Raw genomic sequence first — 21503 nt, 5'->3', positions numbered from 1 at the left:
GAGGGGGAAGACCCCACCCCTTATTCTTACCCAGCCCAAACCTACTTCTTTTCTCTAGAAGTATTGTTTCATATGCACCCTAGGAAAACATACTCAATACACTTACAGCTATTTTTATGAGTCATTTGAGAATTGCAATGACTATGCTTTAGCTTTCTGAAAAAGAACATCACCAATGACAAAAGTCTAATCACTTTTAGATCCTTCAGTATATAGTAAACAACAGTATTTTTATTTCTTTGTCTCTCCATAAACTTAACAAGTCATTTACAAGGGCTCATCAGTATCATTCTTTGACTTTTGCTAATGTGAACTCAAGTAATCTTGGTATGAAAACAAAAGCATTTGAATCAAAACAAGAGGATAAGTTAAAATTATTAGGAGAGTGACTACGATTTTTTAAATGATTACAGTTCTTACGGCTAATCACTATTAGCTACAGACTGTAGCCTTCAAAATTTAAATATATTAACACAACAGATAGATTAAAACATTTCCTTTTTAATAAAATAATTTAGGAATATATGAAATTACCTAAGCAGTCTGCTGAATTACAAATTATAAATAAAAACAAAAGACTTGCAAATTACTTGCTACAAAAATGACAAACAAAACTTTTACATTTAATTCACATCAAGAAGGATCTCCTTATTATAAATGTAGTCAATAAATATGTCCATCTCCAAACAGCAAAAAATAAATTAGATATATGAAAAATCTTCAACAGATTTTTATATCAATACCATTTGACCTTAGTGGGCTTATTTAATATAAATGCTAAAATTATTTAAAATTAAAACCAAAATTTCAATCCTTTTGATTTTTACTATCTTAACTACTGAGAACTCTGATATTTCCTTCAATTTCTCCTCATATAAAGTAAAATAAGCTAAAGATATTTGTTAAAATATTTTATAATTCAACTTACACTTATTATTTACCAGTCCTTCTTCAAGTTTCAAGCAGAAATCTGATTTTTGAGCCAAAACTCCAAGATTTACCACTTTAGACTTAAACAAAAACAAATACACATTATTCAAATAATACAAGTATCATCCAAAAATGTATAGTTTGTAATCAAAAGGTGTCATTAATTTACCCTATATCTGTAAAACTAGGTCTTGGTAAAGAAGTACACAAAACACATACAAACATAAACCGATATACTTAGAATGTTCTAATTTGTTTTTTACCTGCTGGGGATCATTATTTTGTTCAGGTGCAGCATATCTGGGTACAAGGCCAGGAATTGTTGGAATGAAAAATGGTGCTGATTTGGGTACTTTGGGTGGTTCCTTTGGTTTATTCTTTTTCTGATTAAGAGAAAATGAGAAAGAAAAATAGGAATTATCCTGCCAACAGTTTCTAATATTTAATTTCAAATCAATTTTAAAACAAATACCAAAAAGTAAAAGAGGAATGAAACTCTTTCACGTAAGAATGTTAAAATACGATCTCTTTTGACCAATACCACAGCTATGCTTAACCTGGGTTTCCCAATGCAGATCTCTAACACCCTTGCTGGTAAGGCAGAAAAAAAGTGACAGGGCACAGGAGAAGTTCTAAGACAAACATAGCTCATTTTCCTGAAATATGAATATTTACATGAAGATATAACAAGTAATTTTAAATTTCTTTTTGTATTGAGTACAAACTCACAAAACAGGATGGAAAGCAAAATTTACATAAATGCTTAATACAAAAAGGTTTCTTAAAAATTACTTTTCTCCAAAGGAACTTTGGAGACAGAAGCAGACTGACATTATAAGTCAGATTATAATTTGATAATCTTTCAAAGTACAGCTCTAATTTTTCTATTTTGTTGGAATTTTAATTTTTCCTTAGTACTCTGTGCTTTTAAAATGCAAGAAAACATGATTGCTGGTTTATAAGTATTTCAAATGCAAGTAAAATTATATTAGGAAAAACTCTACTGGAATTTCCACTGAAAGAATTTTGTTTTGGTAAGTACATTGCTACATATCAGTATCTCAGGAATTTTTTTTTTTTTTTTTTTTTTTGAGATGGAGTTTCACTCCATTGCCCAGGCTGGAGTGCAGTGGCATGATCTCAGCTCACTGCAACCTCTGTCTCCTGCGTTCAAGCAATTCTCCTGCCTCAGCCTCCAGAACAGCTGGGATTACAGGCGCATACCAACATGCCTGACTAATTTTTGTATTTATAGTAGAGATGGGGTTTCATCATGTTGGCCAGGCTGGTCTCGAACTCCTGACCTTAAATGATCACCCACCTCAGCCTCCCAAAATGGTGCGATTACAGGCATGCACCACCATGCCCCACCTCTCAGGAACATCTGATGAAAGTGCCTAATAAAGAAGTCTCACAATTTCACCTCACATTATTACATTTTTCTTCCATTCTTTAGGAGCTATGCAGCCCTAGGGAGACTTTCTATTCCAAAGTGAAGCCATGGTATAAAAGAAAATGATCACATGAACACAGGACAAAGCACTGCCAACTGTAGTGTAAGCAGTACCCTTCAGGATGGTGGAGACTGTTGTGAGTCACAGTTACCATTCTAACGCACCATTCTTGAATTAGAAAGGGGACAGTCACTGATTTGTTAAAACCATAAGGCTTTGGAGGAACTCTATAGTGCCCTGCAAATTATCTAGTCTTATAAAGAAAAGCAAAAATAGAAGTTATCCACGGACAAATGTAAACCATAGTCTTGGTACATTCTCTTCTTTTATTCAGCAGAAAATAAAAATATTAGAGGTTTTAACATATTCCCATCATAAAGATAATCCGCTCAAGTTTTGATATATGATTTTATGCAGTACAAACTATATCTTAGGACCACAGTAGCCCCAAAACTCTGTTCAATTAGTTGAGCATTATTCTGATTGCTCCCCTCACACTAATCTATTTGTACTTATTAATACCTTGCATTTGAACTATTTCATAAAGTACTCCCTTTAAAGCTGACAGTGTGGACAGCATGATGAAGGGACTCCACACCATGCCCATGCTCCTAGACAGCACACCTTTATGTTGATGACTAATCTCTCAAAAAGTTAGCAAGTAAAAAGAAGCAATTTTAACTTTTGTGAGGAAATGTAATGTGAAAACTTCTCTTTCCTTACCCAAGACACACATTTCTTTTCTTGTGTTATTAGTTACAAGGATAATTACATCTTATTAGTTACTTATGTCGGTGTTCCTTAAACTTTTTACCACAGCCCATACTGTGACGTAAGTACACCTAACAGATCTAGTGTATGTGTATGTCTAACCAACTCAAGTTTTACCAAACAATACTTGCGTTCATGATCAAAAGGTAAGCTGAAATTTTTCACTCTATTGTATTCTTTTCAGTAGTTTTTGCTACTGACTAGTGGGGAGTCATAAAACATACTCTAAAAAAATACTAATCTATACCACAGTTGTCCATTTTTCATGCAGAATCATAAATTCCTCAAGGACAAAGGGGCTGTTTTTTCTTCACCGCCATACTCTACAGGTACATTAATTAGTAGCTAGTTCATGTTAACTTATATATCTGGCCCTGACACAGCAAGTTCTAAAAATCTTTCAGTAGTTGACAGGGTATGGTGTGAGATAAAGGGTTAACTTAATAAAATGAAAGCCTAGTGGAATTTCTCCAGTCCTCAAATGCCTAGCAGTAGAAATACATTATAATAGCCATATTTGTTCCTGCTTGTTTTAGAAACTTATATAAAAGTGATTTCTGAGGCTGGATTTTAAAAGATCAGTTTCCAATAGCTCTGTAGTTACAGGTTGAACTTTTGCCGCATCCAAATGTCTGCTGAGTGTTCTCAAAGTTGATATATATATGAGTATCTTGTGATAATCACACCATATTAAACAATATTTGATTAAATGGCATTGTCGGTGTTATCTTACACATTAATTGCTCTTCTAATGCCCTCAAGTAGGAGCAGTTCTCTCTGCTTAAAAAAATAAAAATGCTTCTGGATGTATGCTTAGGATCTATTAAGTGTATTAATTATTACCTTAATAACATCAAGATTAAGAAGGTTTTTCCATCGTGATTCAGGAAGAAGTGAAAGAGTCACCAACTGCTCATTCAACTGTTCTGGCGAATCATACTCTATCATTTCATCACTTGGTTCTACTGTTTCTTCTGATTCTTCTACATCTTAAAAAAATTTTTCAGGTAAAACAAAAGATTTTTATCATATAAAAGCAACTTAATTCATTCCAAATCCATCTGTATTTCATAACATGTTCACTTAATGCAGCCTTGTAAACTGTTCATTTATTTCATTTCCTTATCCCTGCCTTTTCCTTATTTTCTCATAATAACTAAAACTTCCATCACTAGACCCAAAACACCTGCTTCACTGGTATACTATCTGATAGCTTATCAATACCACATCAATTATATTTTTGCATAAATTCATGAAGTCATTCAAAGTCTTTTATATCAGTTAAAAAACACTTGGATTGAATGCACTAAACTTTGCCTTTGGTAGCAATAGCTCCTATATTAGGTTTATAATATTACACCTCAAAAATTACTTTGCAATTTTGTAATTACCTTGGGTTTGACAAGTACCAGGAAGCGTTACTACTGAAGGGACATAATCTGCAGGAAGTGGCCGTAATGAAACAACTGAATACAGGGAAATATTGGACCTGAAAAATCAAAACACAAACAATATTTTAAAAACTATAAAAAGTTTCTTCAGAGAAACACTCTACAATATTGAATTTGACTACAGACTTCTATTAGTTAAAAAAAAGACCTCAAAGATAGATTGTATCAATTTAAAAACGCCTTGACTTACATCATAGATGCCTTCATAACAAAGCTGTGCAAATACATTTTGAGTCTCTTTCCTGACGTAGTACAAAATATATTAAAGATAGACCAGTAGCAGATAATACTTTTATAAGGTAAAATAACTTTCATATATTGTTTTGACATATATCAACCTTTATTTAAGTAAATTATAACAGAAGGAAAGATGAACTCAGAGAGTAAGTCAGAGTGCAAATATGCTGAGCATATTCTTGCTCTGCATATTCTTGCGGTTGCTGAAAGGTCATAGATTCCCCTTCTCTAGAATGGCCCTCTAAGTAGCCATATTTCTGCCTCTCAGCCTGCACCCTGGCCATGGATGACTAATCAAGAAGTAGATACCAGTCCCAAAGAAGGGGACAGGTTCTTTTTCCCACAGTTTATGAATCTGGAATAGAAAATAAAAATTGAGAATCTCAGGTTTCAAGTTATTAATAGCAGTACTTTATAGAGAGGGGCCGTACTCCTGCTGTGAGTGCTCATAGCTATTCTTTTCTGAATTGTTGAAGACTCATGGATTCTAAGATACTCCATTTTACAAATTAAGGTGAACAGGGTCTATTTCTATTATATATTAAAATTCTTTCTGTATCTTCAAATGCAATTACAACATTTTATCATTAATTTTTTTAAAAAATCAATTTTTTCTTTTACCCAATAGATGTATAAATTCAGGAAAGAAACAAAATAAACATGGCACAAGTATACATATGTAACAAACCTGCACGTTATGCACATGTACCCTAGAACTTAAAGTATAATAATAATTTAAAAAAAATTTTTTTTATAAACTCAGGTGATGTTCTATTTATTATGAGCAATCATAGTCCCTTACAGGTTCATCAAAATTTGAAGATCACATAAGTATCTTTACACAGTTATGAAAAGTCATGCACCCAGAATAAATCTCTCAGAAAGTATTCTGCTTATACTTGTGCCTTATTTTATAGACAAACTAGGCTGAGGTTCAGAAGTGACTGGCCAAGGTCATAAAGTAGTTGTGGGATACTGGCAGGAAAACCATGGCGTGGCTGGGACTCCTTTGCCTAAACTTTTAGAACTCACTTATTCTTTCTGCAAATAAAAGCCAAATATGGTAACAGATAAAAATCAATCACGTGGTTTGGAATACATACTTCAGCAAAGCTGTCTACATTATCAAGCAGATGTTGAATCACTCACAGACTTACAGTGAATTAAATCTATGTTAACTTGTGACATTTCCATTTAATAAATTTAAAAACAGCCTAAATGACAATTTTAGTGACTCTAACTCTCTGACAATACAATCTTCTTCATCCCAAAACAGAACCATATGAAAGAACTTACCATAGATAAATTCCAAGGTGGTCCACATGGGAAGTTGCCAGAAAGTCTCTAGTAGGAGACATAGAAACATTGAGAGGAGCCGAATCCAACAAAAAGCAGTCTATAAGGCTACAGAAATAATTAACATGTTAAAAGTATTTGAACTCTACCAAAAAGGATAAAATTCACAAAAATATTTTTGCCAAAAACACAAGGGATAAGAGATGCAGAAAATGTTTTGTTTTGTTTTTTTTCTTAAATCACCAGCATCGATCAGAAAGGCACCACTAATAAATAGTTTTGTTAACTAAGTTTCTCACTGAATGAGAAAGACAACATTCACTAGACCAACTAACTGGAGAAGCAGTTTCAACAACAGGGAGGAAGCAGGAGGAAATCTTTTTTTCTCGAATACTAAATTTTGTTAGACTGACCTGGAGACAATTCTAAAGACATAACATTTAAAATAAATCTAATTATCAGTGTTCTTTATTTTTGTTACTTCAGTGAAACTAATGAAAAGCTTAGGCAAAAGGAGAAAGTAATATAACAAAATGGATGTAAATAAGAATGGTGATTTAAAAAAAAGCTTTTGAGCAACTGTACCTGTTTTTGAAGTAAGTAATTATGCTCTACATGAAACACATGAAAATTCAGTCTCTAGAGAAGAACCATAAAGCAATTTGTGGAAACTAGCCCCACAGCTTTAAACTGCTGAAGGGATTTACAAGTTGGGGTGAAAGGGAGAGTAACCACAAACCAGGTGGAAGACTCAGAATGGGCTTCACAGAGAACACTTATGTTTGAGAGGAGCTTTACAAATGGACAGGATTTCAATGGATATTGGTGTCTAGTAGAGAAACCACTTCCTGGCTAAGAGAAAGGTGGTGGATAAGGCAAGGGAAAATATAATTGTGTAAAGTGAAGAGTGCAGTTTTGTAGGACCATTAAGCATAAGCATAAGGCTGCATACAATGTCTTATATACCAAACACCTGAGTTTGTTTCAATCTTATAACTGATGGAAAGTCATTAATCACTTAAGAGGAGATAGTGGCATAACCTTCACTGCCATAGAAAACTTGCCATAAGAATGCAGAATATATTTGAACAGAGAGAATGGTGACAGTATGGTAGTAATCATTTAACAATCAAAAAGATAACTAGGATGGAGGTAGCAGGAAGTGAAAAGAGGTAGATTTAAGAAGCAAAGAGAAAGGCCTACACTCATCTGAATCCTGCTGAAAGACTCCTTAGGCTTGCTAAAAGTGAGAACAGCTTTAAGGAGAGTATACTGGTTTTTAATTACAGCTTTTCTGAAGCCAATATATTATCCATAGGAAGGTACACACAAATGACTCAAGTTCCCGATGTACATTAATACAAATTATTTCAAGAACAAGATTAACACTTTTTTAGTGCTCTGTGTGAGGAAGTATCCTCAGCACTTGAGTGTGTTAACTAATCGAATCTTCACAAACCCTGTAAGGCAGATCTGTCCTTACTATACAGTGCAGAAAACTGAGGTCCAGCAGAATTTGAAAACTCGCTCAAGGTAGAAAGCAATTGGGTCAGGATTTTCACCCAAGCAGTTCTACCCAATTTATATTGTTAGCCAATATAAATTCTAGTAAAGCTACTACTGAAACTAAAACACAAAAAGAGGACAATAGCTTACAAACACCCAGAGTATGCCTACATTGGTGATTCACGGGACACACACTGTGAGCAGCTCAAATGTAAATGAAGACTGTCCAGTGGGAGACATTAAGTTGCTTGCCCATGGTAAAATGCCTCTCTCAATTTGCTGATAGAGCCAATAAAAATGTAAACCTTAAACAATGAAGGCAAGATGGAAAGAAAAGACAACAATTAGAAGCACTGGAAACAAACACACACACATCAAAGTGTGTTCAGGAAAATGACTGCTGTTTGTTTAATTGTCCATTATGGGGAAGGAAGCAATAACCTGTCTGATTTCTGTTCAAGTCTGTTTTGAAAGCTCACAAGAATGGCTTTTATTGGGAATCAAGGGAGTTGGGGAAAAGAAAACATTTGCTAAACACTTATTCTATGCCATAGACTATTAAATTATTTATGTTAAGTCACTTAATCCAAACAATTCAGAGATGAAGATATTATCTTAACACATACAAAGATTAAACCTAAAACACGGCAATTTCAAATCTTAAGGTATTTCCTTTGTCTGAATATTACTCATCAAAAGTTTACATACGTGAAGGGTAAAACTTCCTAACATGTTTAGGAACTACCTGTTAAAAAGAAAGCTCACTGCTTGAGCAAACTTATTTTACTTCATACTATAATTATCTTGTCAACTTCCTTGTGTAACTTCATTTCCACAGCTGTGGTGTGTGGGTAGATGGGACTTCCATTATATAAAACCACCAAATTGAGGAAGGTGGTTTCCACATACACAGCATATTCTACACTGCCACATTAGTTCATAAAACATAAATGCACAGGCTCATCCCAGACCTAAAACTACCATATAGTTTCATGCTAATGTTAAAAAATAAGTCGCAGGTACCTTATAATTTTTTCTCAAAGAATATTAATACAATTCCTATTCTAAGGGATCAGATTTACAAGATCTGAGCCCTGCATAACCATTCAGAAGGTTGTTTCTGATTATTATTCTGAGCAAATGGAGACTGCTTCCATATGTTCTATTTCCAAAGTGCTAAAATCACCTTCCACAGAGATCTTTAAGGAGTAGAAGGGGATGTTTCTGCCTCAGTGAGAAATTCAAAACAATTGTCAATTCCAATTCTTCTCATGTAATGCTCCGCATGAAGTAGGGGTTGGGTGAGACAGAACAAATGAAAGGTTCTATTCAGATTATTTATGTATTTCTCACTCCTCAAAGAACGCAATCTGGGCCAGGCACGGTGGCTCACGGCTGTAATCCCAGCACTTTGGGAGGCCAAGGTGGGTGGATCACTTGAGGTCAGGAGTTTGAGATTAGCCTGACCACATGGTGAAACCCCAACTTCATTAAAAAAAAAAAAAAAAAATTAGCTGGGCATGGTGGCACATGCCTGTGGTCCCAGCTGCTCAGGAAGCTGAGGCAGGACAATTGCTTGAACCTGGGAGATGGAAGTTGCACTGTCTAGCCTGGGCAACAGAGCAAGACTTCGTCTTGGGAAAAAAAAAAAGAAAAAAAGAATTCAATTTGATCTAATTTCTATTAGATCAAAAACAACCAGACATAAAAGGTGGTGGTAGTGGTAGAGGAATGATAACTTCAGAGACAAAAAATTTCAACTCAGTTCCTCTGAAAATTTTACAAACATAACAAATATTTCAGCACTTTAAAAAAACTTTACAGCAAAGTTTAACACCCATGCAATTTGTTTCAGATAGGCACAATTCCAGATGGATATACCTGTATGTTAACACACTCAAGGATTTACTCATAGATAGCTTCACTTTCCAGGCTATGTAATGTGTTTTCATTATTCAAATTATTTAATTGAAAGAAGAACTACTAATTTCCAAAGGCTGTCATACTAATTATGTTTTTTTTTTTGTTTTCAAGAAAATCAGTTCATACTTAAAACGAGACAGTCTGAGCAAAGATGGTAACATAACTGTTAAGAAACCTATTTATTTCTCCTGTGCTTATTTTTGAAATGGGACTAATAACAGTAATAGTACCTACAACTTGTTAGGATATGAAAAATAAAAGCATATACAGTGTTTAGCAGCACATTGTAAATCTTAGCTTAGTTGCAATTAAGCAGCAGCAGTTGTTGGATAGTTATTCCTGCTCTCTCATTTGGTCCACTTCGAATGTTAACCCAAAACTTTTTTCTTTAATAAAAATACACTTTTCCCCAATCAATTTAGATTTTATTACATTTCCTTTTAACAATTCAATGTGGTCACTTCTTGCTCTTGTGCTACACCCAGCTTCATGCCTCTCTATTCACTTAAAATTGCCTGTGTTCACCTAAAAATAAAGATACTAGAGCTGAAAATCTATCAGATTTGAATCTGTTCAACTTTTTACTGCTATAATAAATTCAGCAAAAGGCTAATGCTGAGTCAAAGGTTAGTGGCTTTGAATGCTACTTTCGGATCCTAATTTTTCCATTCCAAAGACAAATTTACCACTTAAAATACACTGCCAATTTACTACTACTGAATAATCTCTCCCACTAATATAAAATACTAAAAAGGAAAATGAAAAAGGCATTATGCCAACTCTACTATTTATACAACTTTCTTATTTTAAAGCAATTCAAATTATATAACATTAACTTTTAGAAAACAGCAACAGCCTAAGAAGTGACAGACCACTAATATTTCTAATAGTGTCTTTAACAAAATTTTTTTTAATTAAAGAAATACCAACTTTTAGTGAACTTTCTGAAGCCAAAAGAGGATACAGTAAATAAATTAGATTTTGCTTCATGCTATTTTAAGTGAAAGAGACACACCTGTGGACAAAGGTCCCTGGTTATTAAAGCTGGACCCACTAGTGACAATCGTTAGCTGTGCTTACTATAAATACAGTGTATACACAAGATGGGTAGGTATGCCTCAGGCCTGTTTCAAACTTGAAGGGAACTGAGGACATCAGGGTTTTTCCTTTCTAAAGGTCAAACTGTTTTCATGTCTGAGCTTATTCAATTCCTGAGTAGGAAGAGGAAGTGAACAGAGCTTAATTTAGGAATATTTTAGATTAAAAAGTACCACCTTCCTTCTCATTTTTCTCACCTATCTTTCTCTAATGGTATGTTACTGTTAAATTAGATGTTTTGCTATTCCCATAATTCTTCCTTGCTTCATAGTCATCTAAGCAATTCTATGTTAAATGATATGATTTTAAATGGTATCTATACCTACTTAATTTTTAACAATAAAGCCCACACACATTCTGTATGTCTCCTCTGTTCATATGATTTACAGAATTGGTTGTTTTCTCTTTAAAGTCCGGGATTAGTAGCACAGTTCAACCCATGAAATAGATTTCTGAACATTTGTCAGGTTTTAACCAAATCCAAAGACACACATTTTTACCACTTTAAGATATAGTTTGAATGTCTCCTCCAAAACTCATGTTTAAACTTAATCCCCAATGTGATGGTATTGAGAGGGAGTGCCTTTAAGAGGTGATTGGATCATGAGGACTCTGTCCTCATTAATGGATTAACCCATTCATGGATTAAGGGATTATCATGAAAGGGAAACTGGTGGCTTTATAAGAAGAGGAAGACAGACTCAAGCTGTTACATTATCACGCTCAGCTCCCTTACTCTGTGATACCCCATACCACCTTGCGACTGACTCTTCAGAGAGTCTCCACCAGCAAGAAGGCTCTCACCAGATATGGCCCCTTGACCTGGGGCTTCTCAATCCCCCAAAGTGTAAGAAATAAACTTCTTTTCTTTAGAAATAAGCAAGTTTCAATATTCAGTTATAAGCAACACAAAATGCACTAAGACTATCTAAAATGCCTTCTTTTAAGAATTACGTCAGAGAAACAGAAGAGACACACAAAAAGGAAAAGTTAAGGGGTTTGACCTTTTAACTAAAGTCAGCATGAACTAAACAAACTCAAAATAAAAGTTTGCCATCTTTAAGTCTGAGCTTTATTTTGGAGAATCAAAAAGGCCAAATGAGCTTTCTTAAGGTTTAGGCAACTTGCTTCTGTATCTCAATTTTGCAGGATGAGAAAACCTAAGTGAGATTTCATTTTTCTACTACGTTTCATGATACTACTACCTGCTGTTTAGTGATCAAAAACACTCCAAGGATACAATATAGTCATGTCAGAAAAATCTCCAAATATAGTCACATTGACAAAGCATATAACCCATTAACTATAGGTAAAAGTCACATGTGAAGAAAATAACTTAGAAATCTTATAGAGGTTATGGATTTAGAAATATAAACTTACCACCCAGAAGGAAGGTCCCAAGTCCTAACAGAGCAATCCATTGCAGCACTTATTAACCAACGACCATCAGGACTAAAAGCCTTTAAATTAAAAAAATATATATATATATATGAATATACATGAATATATTTGTATGTATGTGTGTATGTATATATATAGTTAACACCTTAAAGAATATAATAAATGAAAAGATAATGCAGGCTTCATAAAAAATTAATTTGACTAGCATTCAGACTGTCTTATTTTACATAAAAGAAATACCACTTCCTAAATACCACTGAATTGGAATCTGGATAAAGATTAGACTTTTAAATGAATTATTAAAAGTTAAAAAAGTTAAGTGTACTGCATTAATTTTCAAATCATAATCTTTATTTATAGACTATGTTTATGTGTGGTGGTAAGGGCTTGCTTTTCTTGAAGCTTAAGTTAAAAATCTTCTTTTCTCTTTTAATAATGCTTTATTTCTAAACAAATTATAATCAGATTTTCAAAATAAATTTAAATAAACTACTTATGCCACCCATTATTTTTTCTAGCTATGAAAATGGATAAATAATAGGTCTCCTTGCCTGTAGTACCTAAGGGTTGTGAGGCACAAATCAGATCACAGGTGAAAGATGACCCAAAAGGAAAAACTTTACAGTTTACAGTTGTAGTAGACTGTTGATCCAGCAGTTTAAATTAGTAGATGATACCAGGATACATAAATGTTAATTTGTTCATCAGGCTGCAGTAATATAATGGGAACTCAAATCTCGAGTTAAAGATAGATCAATTTACAGAAGGGTGGTACAGATAGTAAAGGATGAGAAAGAATGATTCTGACAGGTAAAGTCATGTTATAAATGCTCACAGATTTAACTAACGGGAGTACCTTATTACTGAGCAAGGAAACTCGAGATATACAAGTTGAAAGCAAGGTTTGAAAAAGAAATAGGAAGAGCAAGTTGACACTGACAGATGTTTGCAAAAGTGCCATTTCAGCACAATTAACCCAATCCCATCCTCGTTTCTACAGATGCTGTCAAAACAAATTGCCGTGATGTGTAATTTTGCCAACCTCCTATCTGCAGAACACAACGTCCTGACCAGGTTTTTTTCCTTCAATTTCTAAGGAAAGAAGTAAATTCTGATTTTTGGTGTGAGAACTGGTAAATGTAGCTGTTGGGTTTGTCACTAAGTATTAAGATTTTATTTTTATTTTACTTTTTCTATTTTCAAGCAAATCAAGGTATCTACAATTGATGAAAAATAATACCATATACTTAATATGGTCCTCAAGTGACAAATTTATTTTAAAAGTCCTTTTTAATTAAATATACTTTTTAAACTAGTTTACTTCTTTCCATCATATATTCCATTATAAGAACATAATAGTAAACTTAAGCACATTTTTATTAATTAAACCCTTTCAGAGTTAAGATATATAAACTCTAAAAATAGCACTAAAGTAAAATAAACCAGATACCAGGTATTCCAGGCAAATGGTTTTCTACTATTAATTCATTCCATACACAGTAAAACAGAAATGAGTTCTCCCAGTCTATTTTAATATTAAGAATGACATATATACCAATGGATCATTCATTCTCTAAAGTACACTTTGGCCTTGTTTAGAGTTAATGAAAAAAAGATGAGCTCTAAAACTTATACTTCAATTTGATGGCATCAACTCCCCGAAAAATATTAAACTTTCAATTCAAAATTTTCCTTTAAAATCTTTGAAAAACAGCCTGCAAATTAAAATAGATGACCACCTCATAAAATGATTTTAAGGCTATTAAAGGATAACACACCCAAATAAAAGTAGAAATGAATCAAGTTTTATCAGTTAGAGTTTGTTTTACCATGTCATTTATTTGGCCTTGGTGTCCAGAAAACTCTCTGACAATCTTCCTAGTTTCTATGTCCAGAACACAAATGGAGAAGTCATCCAAGGCGAGTCCCAGAATGCCACTAGCAAGATAAACGCACCAGTTTTAATAAACAAAAAACCCTTGAACTAAAGTCTCACATCCACTTGAATTTGGTTAAATCAAATACACTTTGGGAGAAATTAAGTCAAATGTTGTTCTTTACTAAATAGTCTGATTTTTCCCACTTGGTAACTTGTGACTTTATAACTTTTACCAAAAGAATCAAAGAGAAAATCCATTATCATTAAAAGTTTACCTGTCTCTATGTAGCAACATGATATTTGGAGATGAACTGAGGCTCACAGAATGAATTAAAATTTTGTTTTTAAAGTTCCAGAATTTGAGTAATCCTTCACTACCAGTTGTAACTGTCAACTGGTTTAATCCATCCACTGCGACGCCTCTAACAGATCCCTTGTGAGCTGTAAGGTAGATAGATGTTAAAAGAAAAAAAATCAGAATTGGCAGTGTTTCTCTCTGAACAATACACACAGTGATTCCTTCATTCAAATATATAAACTGCCACTTAAATATCCTTTAAAATCTTGAAATAAATCTGGATTTTAGGGGTATAAGAAGATTCTTCATTACTAATACGGTTCGAGTAAAAAAACAGAAATCAGATCGATACAACATAGGTTTGAAAAGTTTGTTAAGATTTTCTGCTTAAAGGAGAGAAGAAAAAAAATTAATCTGTATAATATTCACATAACTCTTAGGTACCCACGACTTTTCTCTTTCAACATGGTCCTTATGATACAATGGCAGTATCTGCCATATAGGGTTGATTATAACCCATCTTCAACTTTAGCAAAATGCCCAGCACTTAAAGATTATACATGCCAGCTTTCACTACTAGTCTTATATCTACCTATATTAATTAAAAACAAGGAAAAAAATTCTGTACCTTGATCCTTGCCAAAACTTCCTCGATGTATACCAGACTGCATGTTATATACATCTACAGCTCCTGATGAGAGGCCAATTACAGCAAAGTTTCCACAAGAAGTTATATCCACTGCCTTTAAGAAAAAAAAAAAAACCACAAATGACAAAGAAAATAACTAACATTTTTATTGCACTTTATGCTTTCCAAATAAGTAGATATTTTTTATCTACTTATTCCTTTTTATTTAAAAAAAGTATGGTAAATGAATTGCTTTGTTAGTTTTTTTAAACATAATTATATTTGGGTGTATAAGCATACAAGCTAGATTCTATCTCCATTCTTTAAAAAGTATGAAGAATTATTATCTAAGAAAACAAAACATAACTAAGGTTAACTCAATTTAAATGTACAAAGTCAAGAGAACTATATATAGGACTGGCCTTCAATTTTATTAACAAGGTTAAAGTCAAAACATTCCTTTTGCCTAATTTCTTTTTGTCTTGCCTTTTGTAACTGCTTCCACAGCTGACATCAAACGAAAAACATACCATTAGTTAGAATGGCCAAGCAAAAGCCCAAAATGTTTTAATTATGACATATTAGGAAGGAAATACATAAGACACTACAGAGAAAACATTTGGTTTATAAGCAGCTTCTATAATATAAACTCATTTTAATACTTAAAATATCAATATTACGTCGATATATTTTCTCTATATTGAAAACATGAGACTGGCTACATATTTGGTCACTGCTGGAGAAATAACTGATTGCCAATATGTGTCAGTCAGATGTCATCCACCCAAGAGATAATTCAATTTACATCTAAATTGAATTTACATCTAAACAGATGACTTATACAAACTAAATAGAAAGTATTTAATGAAGGTTTATTTAACTAAGGAAAGCAACATAAAGTCTGACATACCACTGAGTCAAGACATATTTACATTGCATCACATAAATATGTTTTACATACATACATTCTTCTAAATAAAGATTTCTTTAAAAAAAATTACATATTTCAGATAGGAAATTACTATGGTTAAAAAACATTTTATCTTCCTAAATGAAACACAAACATTAAGCTGACCTATGTGAAAAATTCATAAATGTTTATGCTATGTTGTATACGATACAATTAGGAAACTAAGGGAGCTAGTATGCTGTAACCTACAAGTAATACAGGCCCTACACTGTCCTGCGTTATATTCTTTTAAGGGAGTTATTGTTTTTAGTTGGCCCGCTCCTGGCAATCTCTTCTAATTTATTCATTCTAATGTATTATCTAAGCCAAACAAAGCAAAAATAAACCCGTGAGTGTTAGCTTTGAGTAACAAATTGTACTTTAGTGCACAGGCTCTCTATACTTATTTTTGCTTATTACTTATCGATTACTGGCTTTGCTCCAGATAGCTGAGACTGTCAGACAAATGACTCAACTCCAGCCACATATCATAGTATACACACATACTAAATGTTCTATGAGTGATCGCTATGGGCTATAAGAATATAGATTCTAGAACGAATTGTCTCAGGTTAAAATCCCAGCTCTGCCCCTTACTCGTTTCATTGATCTTAGGCATATTGCTCATAAAACCTGTTTTACTGTCCATAAAAAGCAGCTAAAGAATGTACCGTGCTGTAGGACTGTTGTGAGGAAAATATGAAATAATCCATGCTAGACAGAGAGCCTGGAACAAAGTAATCACACAGAAAATGTTACCTGTGATTACCACTACCATTACAACCATTACTCAAAACTATGTAGGTAAACGTCCCTAAGGGAGCGTAAGATAGAATCTTTAAGGTTTAGAAAATTATATAAAAACTTAAGACTGGATTTTCATACTACGGAGAATAGAATATACATACTTACGACGCCATTTGTATAAAATAGGGTCAAATGTTGAGTTACACTTTTAATAAGCATTTTCAAAAGCAGAGGCATCTATTAAAAACTATTAGAACTAATAAATAAGTTCAGCAAGGTTACAAGACATGAGATCAATAATGTAAAAATCAATTGCATTTTGACACACTCTCAATGAACAATCCAAAAAAAAAACCTCTACTTCAATAACATTAAAAAGAATACTAGGAAAAATGTACCCAAAGAAGTGTAAGACTTATATACAAACAACTACAGAATATTGTTGAAAAATTAAGAAAAATCTAAATAAACGGAAAAACACCCCATGTTCATAGATCAGAGACAACACTCAAACTGATCTGCAAAATCAAAACGAAATCCCTATCAAAATTGTAGCTGCTTTTTTTGCAGAAATTGATAAGCTCATTCTAAAATCCATATGAAAATGCCAAGGGACCAGAAGAGCCAAAACAATCTTGAAAAAAGAACAAAAAACCTGGAGAAGTCACACTTCCTGATTTCACAACTTACCACAAAGCTACCAAAATCAAGACAGTGTGGGGTACTGGTATAAGAACAGACATGCAGATCAATGGAAGAGAATTCAGAGTCCAGAAATGAACTCTTACATACAAGGTCAAATGACTTTCAGCAGAGGTAACAAGATCATTAACGGAGAAAGAATAGTCTTTTGAACAAATAGTGCTGGGACAACTGGATATCCACATGCAAAAAAACGAATTTGGACCCCTTTATCATACCATACACAAAAATCAATTCAGAGAGAATAAACCTAAATATAAGAGCTAAAACTAGAAAACTCTCAGAAGCCACAGGAGCAAATCTTTGTGGCCTTGGGTTACACAATGCTTTAAAATGTTAAACTACGTTCTTTCAATCAATATTATGATCAGAAACCTTGAGTATAACAAGATTTCCATAGGAAAGTTTTAAAGAGAAGACACTCTTATAAACAAGCTCACTTACTGTTGCAGTTATGTCATCTTTCTTCATCTCTTTTGGCTTGAGAAAGTAAGCACCTATTGTAGATTTTTGATAATTCCAGGTTGAGCAAGATAGCTTACCTTGATGGCAAGCAATGATACCATCCCAGTCACTTTCACGAGCTTCCTCTAAAACGTAATGAAAATCATAAATCAAATTACTCTTCATTCTGTTATTCATCTATTACTTATTAGGCAGCTAATATTTCAGACACTATGGATACAATGGTAAAACAAACAGGTAATACCTGATAGCAACGTTTCCCATCTAACAAGAGGTTATTATTTTTTAATTGACAAATAAAAAGTGTGTGTACTTATGTTTATGGCATAGAACATAATGTTGTGATATGTATACATTGTGGAATGGCTAAATCAAGCTAATTGACATACCTAACAAGAGATTCTAATTAGAAGAAATTACAGGAAAGTATAATAGTGTTTTCTTATAAGACCACTCAGGAGATTTGGGGAAAGTAAATGGCTCTCTGGATAGAGTGGTAGAACAAGTAGAAATTAGCTGGGGGGGTAACACGCACAAGAAAAATCGAACAAAACGGAGGACAGCAAGTAAGTGTAGTATCTTCTTGGGAGGGACAGGAGTAGGGCAAGGCAACCAGGACCACACTACAAAAGGTCTTGGAAGTCATGTTAAGGAGATGAGATTCCACTCTAAAGGTGTAAGAAGCCACTAAAAAATTTTAAGCAGATGAGTGATGTGATTCAAATGTATTTAGAAACATCATTCAAGCTCTAAGAAAACAGAAAGGTGCTCATAATAATAACTTTCAAATAGAAATGGTGCCTATGCAGTAATTTCCCATGATAGATTTCATGCAACCCATTATCTATATTTTTCTTAAAATCACTTCTTTGAAAGAAGCATTGGTCAAATGACATAGTATACTAAGACCTCAGTATTCTTAGATCTTAATTAGTCAGACCTCTATGTTCTCATACTTTGCTGTTACAGTTCTTTTTACATTAGTAACTTTCATTATACTAGGCATATGACAGAACAAAAAGAAAGGCTATAAAATCAAATATTATAAATACCTGTTATAGAGAAGAGCAAAGCCTGAGGTTAACAGATAAGAAGTTCACATTTAAAATAACTCATTTTTAGTCTTCACACAAGACCAGCATGCACCTGGGGTTACCTTCTGAACACTTATTAATATTTGTAAAAGCATTTATTAAAACAGAGAAAATAAAATAGCACACAGTAGGAAATAAATGACAAAGGAGAACTTCTCAAAACACAGTATGAAGTTACTTACCTGCTGCAAACTTTGTGATGGGCGGAAGTCTCACTGACATGGTATTCTGAAGTCCTTTACGTTTGACTCTCTTTTTATTTATTAACCCTGAGGTTGGGGGAGAGGGGAACATAGATAGCTATGAATCCTTCTTAATAAAAAGTGTATATAAAAGAAAAGTTATCATTGTCTTATAACTATAAAGTTCAAGACATTCCCATTTAAGTCAAAACCAAAAGATGTTACTGCCATTATTTTTTAACTCTAAGTTATTTTAGATATTGTTAAAACATAATCTTTAAATTTCATATACATGCATGAATTATATAAGATAGTCACCTAAAAATTAGTAATAATAAAACTGAGTAAGATTTTGTTGTTTAGGCTGGAAACCATGAAAACGGAAAGAGAACAAAATGATTGCTTTAAAGCAAAATAATTGGATGCTGCTTACTTTGATGCTTTCTCTAAGCTACCTTCCCTTTTAAAAACTGTGCACTGTACAGATAGCTCAAGTGAGGCCATCAACATCATTTGGGTGGCAGCCATATGTTTTTACCACCCGAGATGTCTAACCTTTTTCAATAACCTTATAACAGAACCTCAATCACTTCTATAGCAACTTTGATCCTAGGAATCTTACTACCTCTTCCACACATGTTTATCTAGTTCATCCAAGAAAAAATAAAATGCATTAATGAAACGTCCTCCAGTTGTTTCATAGAATGTCAAAATGTTTATTTCGTGACCAGCTTATTTTCTGTCTTGCAAAGGACCTACCATGTCCCAAGCTCTTATTGAATTTTTCATGTACTGTGGAAAACGACTGAAGAGTTCCATCTTGACCTGTTGATACACACAGAAAATCCCTAATCAAGCTTCATCAAAACAAGGGACTATGTGAATCACAAATTTTGTAAAATTCAACTTGAAAATCTTGAAGTTACAGTTTGGGACACTTTAAAGGGAAAACCAGATTGCAACTACTTCATTAAAACATTCAACATTTTATAGAATGGCATTTAGTAAGAACAAAGGATAAAATGAAAATGAGGTACTAATAATTTTCAGTAGACTAACAGAATTTTTAGAATCTGACCATTCTGTCTCTGAGGATTAGTAAACAGAGGGACACATTAAGCACAGATAATAACATCTATAGTGCTTCTCAAGTAGACAAAAAGGACTCTTAGTTTTACCCAGACTTCTAAGTCACTCAAAGAGATATGTAAATCTAAATATGTGTAAATATCAAACCTAATACTGGGCACCCACATCTCAATATTTGCTGAAATAAACTAATAGTATGAAACAGAAGCTCACTTGCACTTAGAATCTGCTGTCCATTCTGTCCATAATATCTGATACTGGTAAGAGGAGCACTATGACCCATTCTGAATCTCAAAAGTCGGCCTTCACCTGTAGGACCATCAAATATCCATATCTGCCAAGAAATAAAAATGTAAAGTTCTTCTACAATGTTCCATCTGATCTGCAAGTAGTCAAATCACCCCCTACATAAATCAACTGGCATTGAGTAGTGCTTGCTAAGCCACTGACCCTGGAGCTACAAGGGAGGGAGTGGGTATTGGGGGAGAAATAAACTGTAATTCTTTCTTGCTACGCTGCAATCATGTCACCTGCTGTGCTTTTTGTCTCATCTATACCAATATCTCATTCCATATTCCTTTCATCTTCTAGGTTGAAAGCTGACACATTAAAGCAAGCTTGTAATAACCCAAAGGGTAAGTTAGATGACTTAGGAAGATAACAATAATCCTAATACCCTGAGAGCATTGTCAGCGCCATTTGTGACAAGAAGTGGCTCTCTGTGGAGAAATGTCAGTCCGGCAATTGCTGTAGAGTGTGCATTTCTCATTTGGTTGATTAATTTTTTGTCTTCCAGATCCCAGAGTCCGATATGGCCACATGGGCTTCCAGCTGCCATTACTGGATGACCATCTGTTATGAAAATAAAATACATCAAGAAAAACACTTCTAGATCCCCCAAAATAAGAATTCTCTCTTCCCTTTTAATCCATAAAGTTAGAAAAAACTATATACCAATAATCTATTCATATTTCTTTGCCTTTTACTCCAGTATTCATTCACTTCTATTAGATTAAGCTACCAGAAGACAAAAAAAATTGGACTTTTAAATAATGAATTTTAAGTGTTCTTAGCTTCTATCAATAAGTATGTTAAAAGTTACCTGTGCGAAATGATATTGAAGTAATGGGTCCCCAATCTTGACGAAACTTCATTAATGTTTCATTAAATTTAATGTTGTGAATGATAACTTGACCTGACATAAGACCAATAGCAACAACATCCACAGCTGGTGCCTAAAAATTAGATTATTCAAACTTTTATTTTCTAAAGCAAAATAGCTTTAATAATCCTGATGATATGCATCATTTATTAGGTGCTGTCAAAAGAAACAATGAAGTATCTTCTTAAAGATGGCAGAAAAACTCAACAAGTATTACCATTCCAGCATACTTTTTTATTCA

The 21503-nt window shown here is 33.5% G+C and overlaps 1 protein-coding gene across 1 annotated transcript in view; it reads right to left on the bottom strand.

Moving 5' to 3' along the window:
• WDR36 (WD repeat domain 36) overlaps positions 1–21503 on the bottom strand; it is a 37230-nt gene that overhangs the window by 4557 nt on the left and 11170 nt on the right. Inside the window, exons 7-21 of the mRNA XM_023212266.1 lie at positions 21203–21335; positions 20777–20952; positions 20314–20434; positions 19771–19836; positions 19012–19098; positions 17715–17860; positions 14873–14987; positions 14222–14387; positions 13897–14005; positions 12047–12126; positions 6140–6247; positions 4547–4644; positions 3999–4144; positions 1194–1313; positions 929–1010 (exon numbers count right to left, since the gene is read on the bottom strand). Of these exons, the coding sequence (XP_023068034.1) occupies positions 929–1010; positions 1194–1313; positions 3999–4144; positions 4547–4644; positions 6140–6247; positions 12047–12126; positions 13897–14005; positions 14222–14387; positions 14873–14987; positions 17715–17860; positions 19012–19098; positions 19771–19836; positions 20314–20434; positions 20777–20952; positions 21203–21335 (1753 nt within the window). The remainder of the gene's footprint in view (positions 1–928; positions 1011–1193; positions 1314–3998; positions 4145–4546; positions 4645–6139; positions 6248–12046; positions 12127–13896; positions 14006–14221; positions 14388–14872; positions 14988–17714; positions 17861–19011; positions 19099–19770; positions 19837–20313; positions 20435–20776; positions 20953–21202; positions 21336–21503) is intronic.

This window comes from Piliocolobus tephrosceles, chromosome 4 (genome assembly GCF_002776525.5).
Source record: "Piliocolobus tephrosceles isolate RC106 chromosome 4, ASM277652v3, whole genome shotgun sequence".
In the NCBI taxonomy this organism is placed as follows: Eukaryota; Metazoa; Chordata; class Mammalia; order Primates; family Cercopithecidae; genus Piliocolobus; species Piliocolobus tephrosceles.
This window is presented reverse-complemented; position numbering and strand designations above follow the sequence as displayed.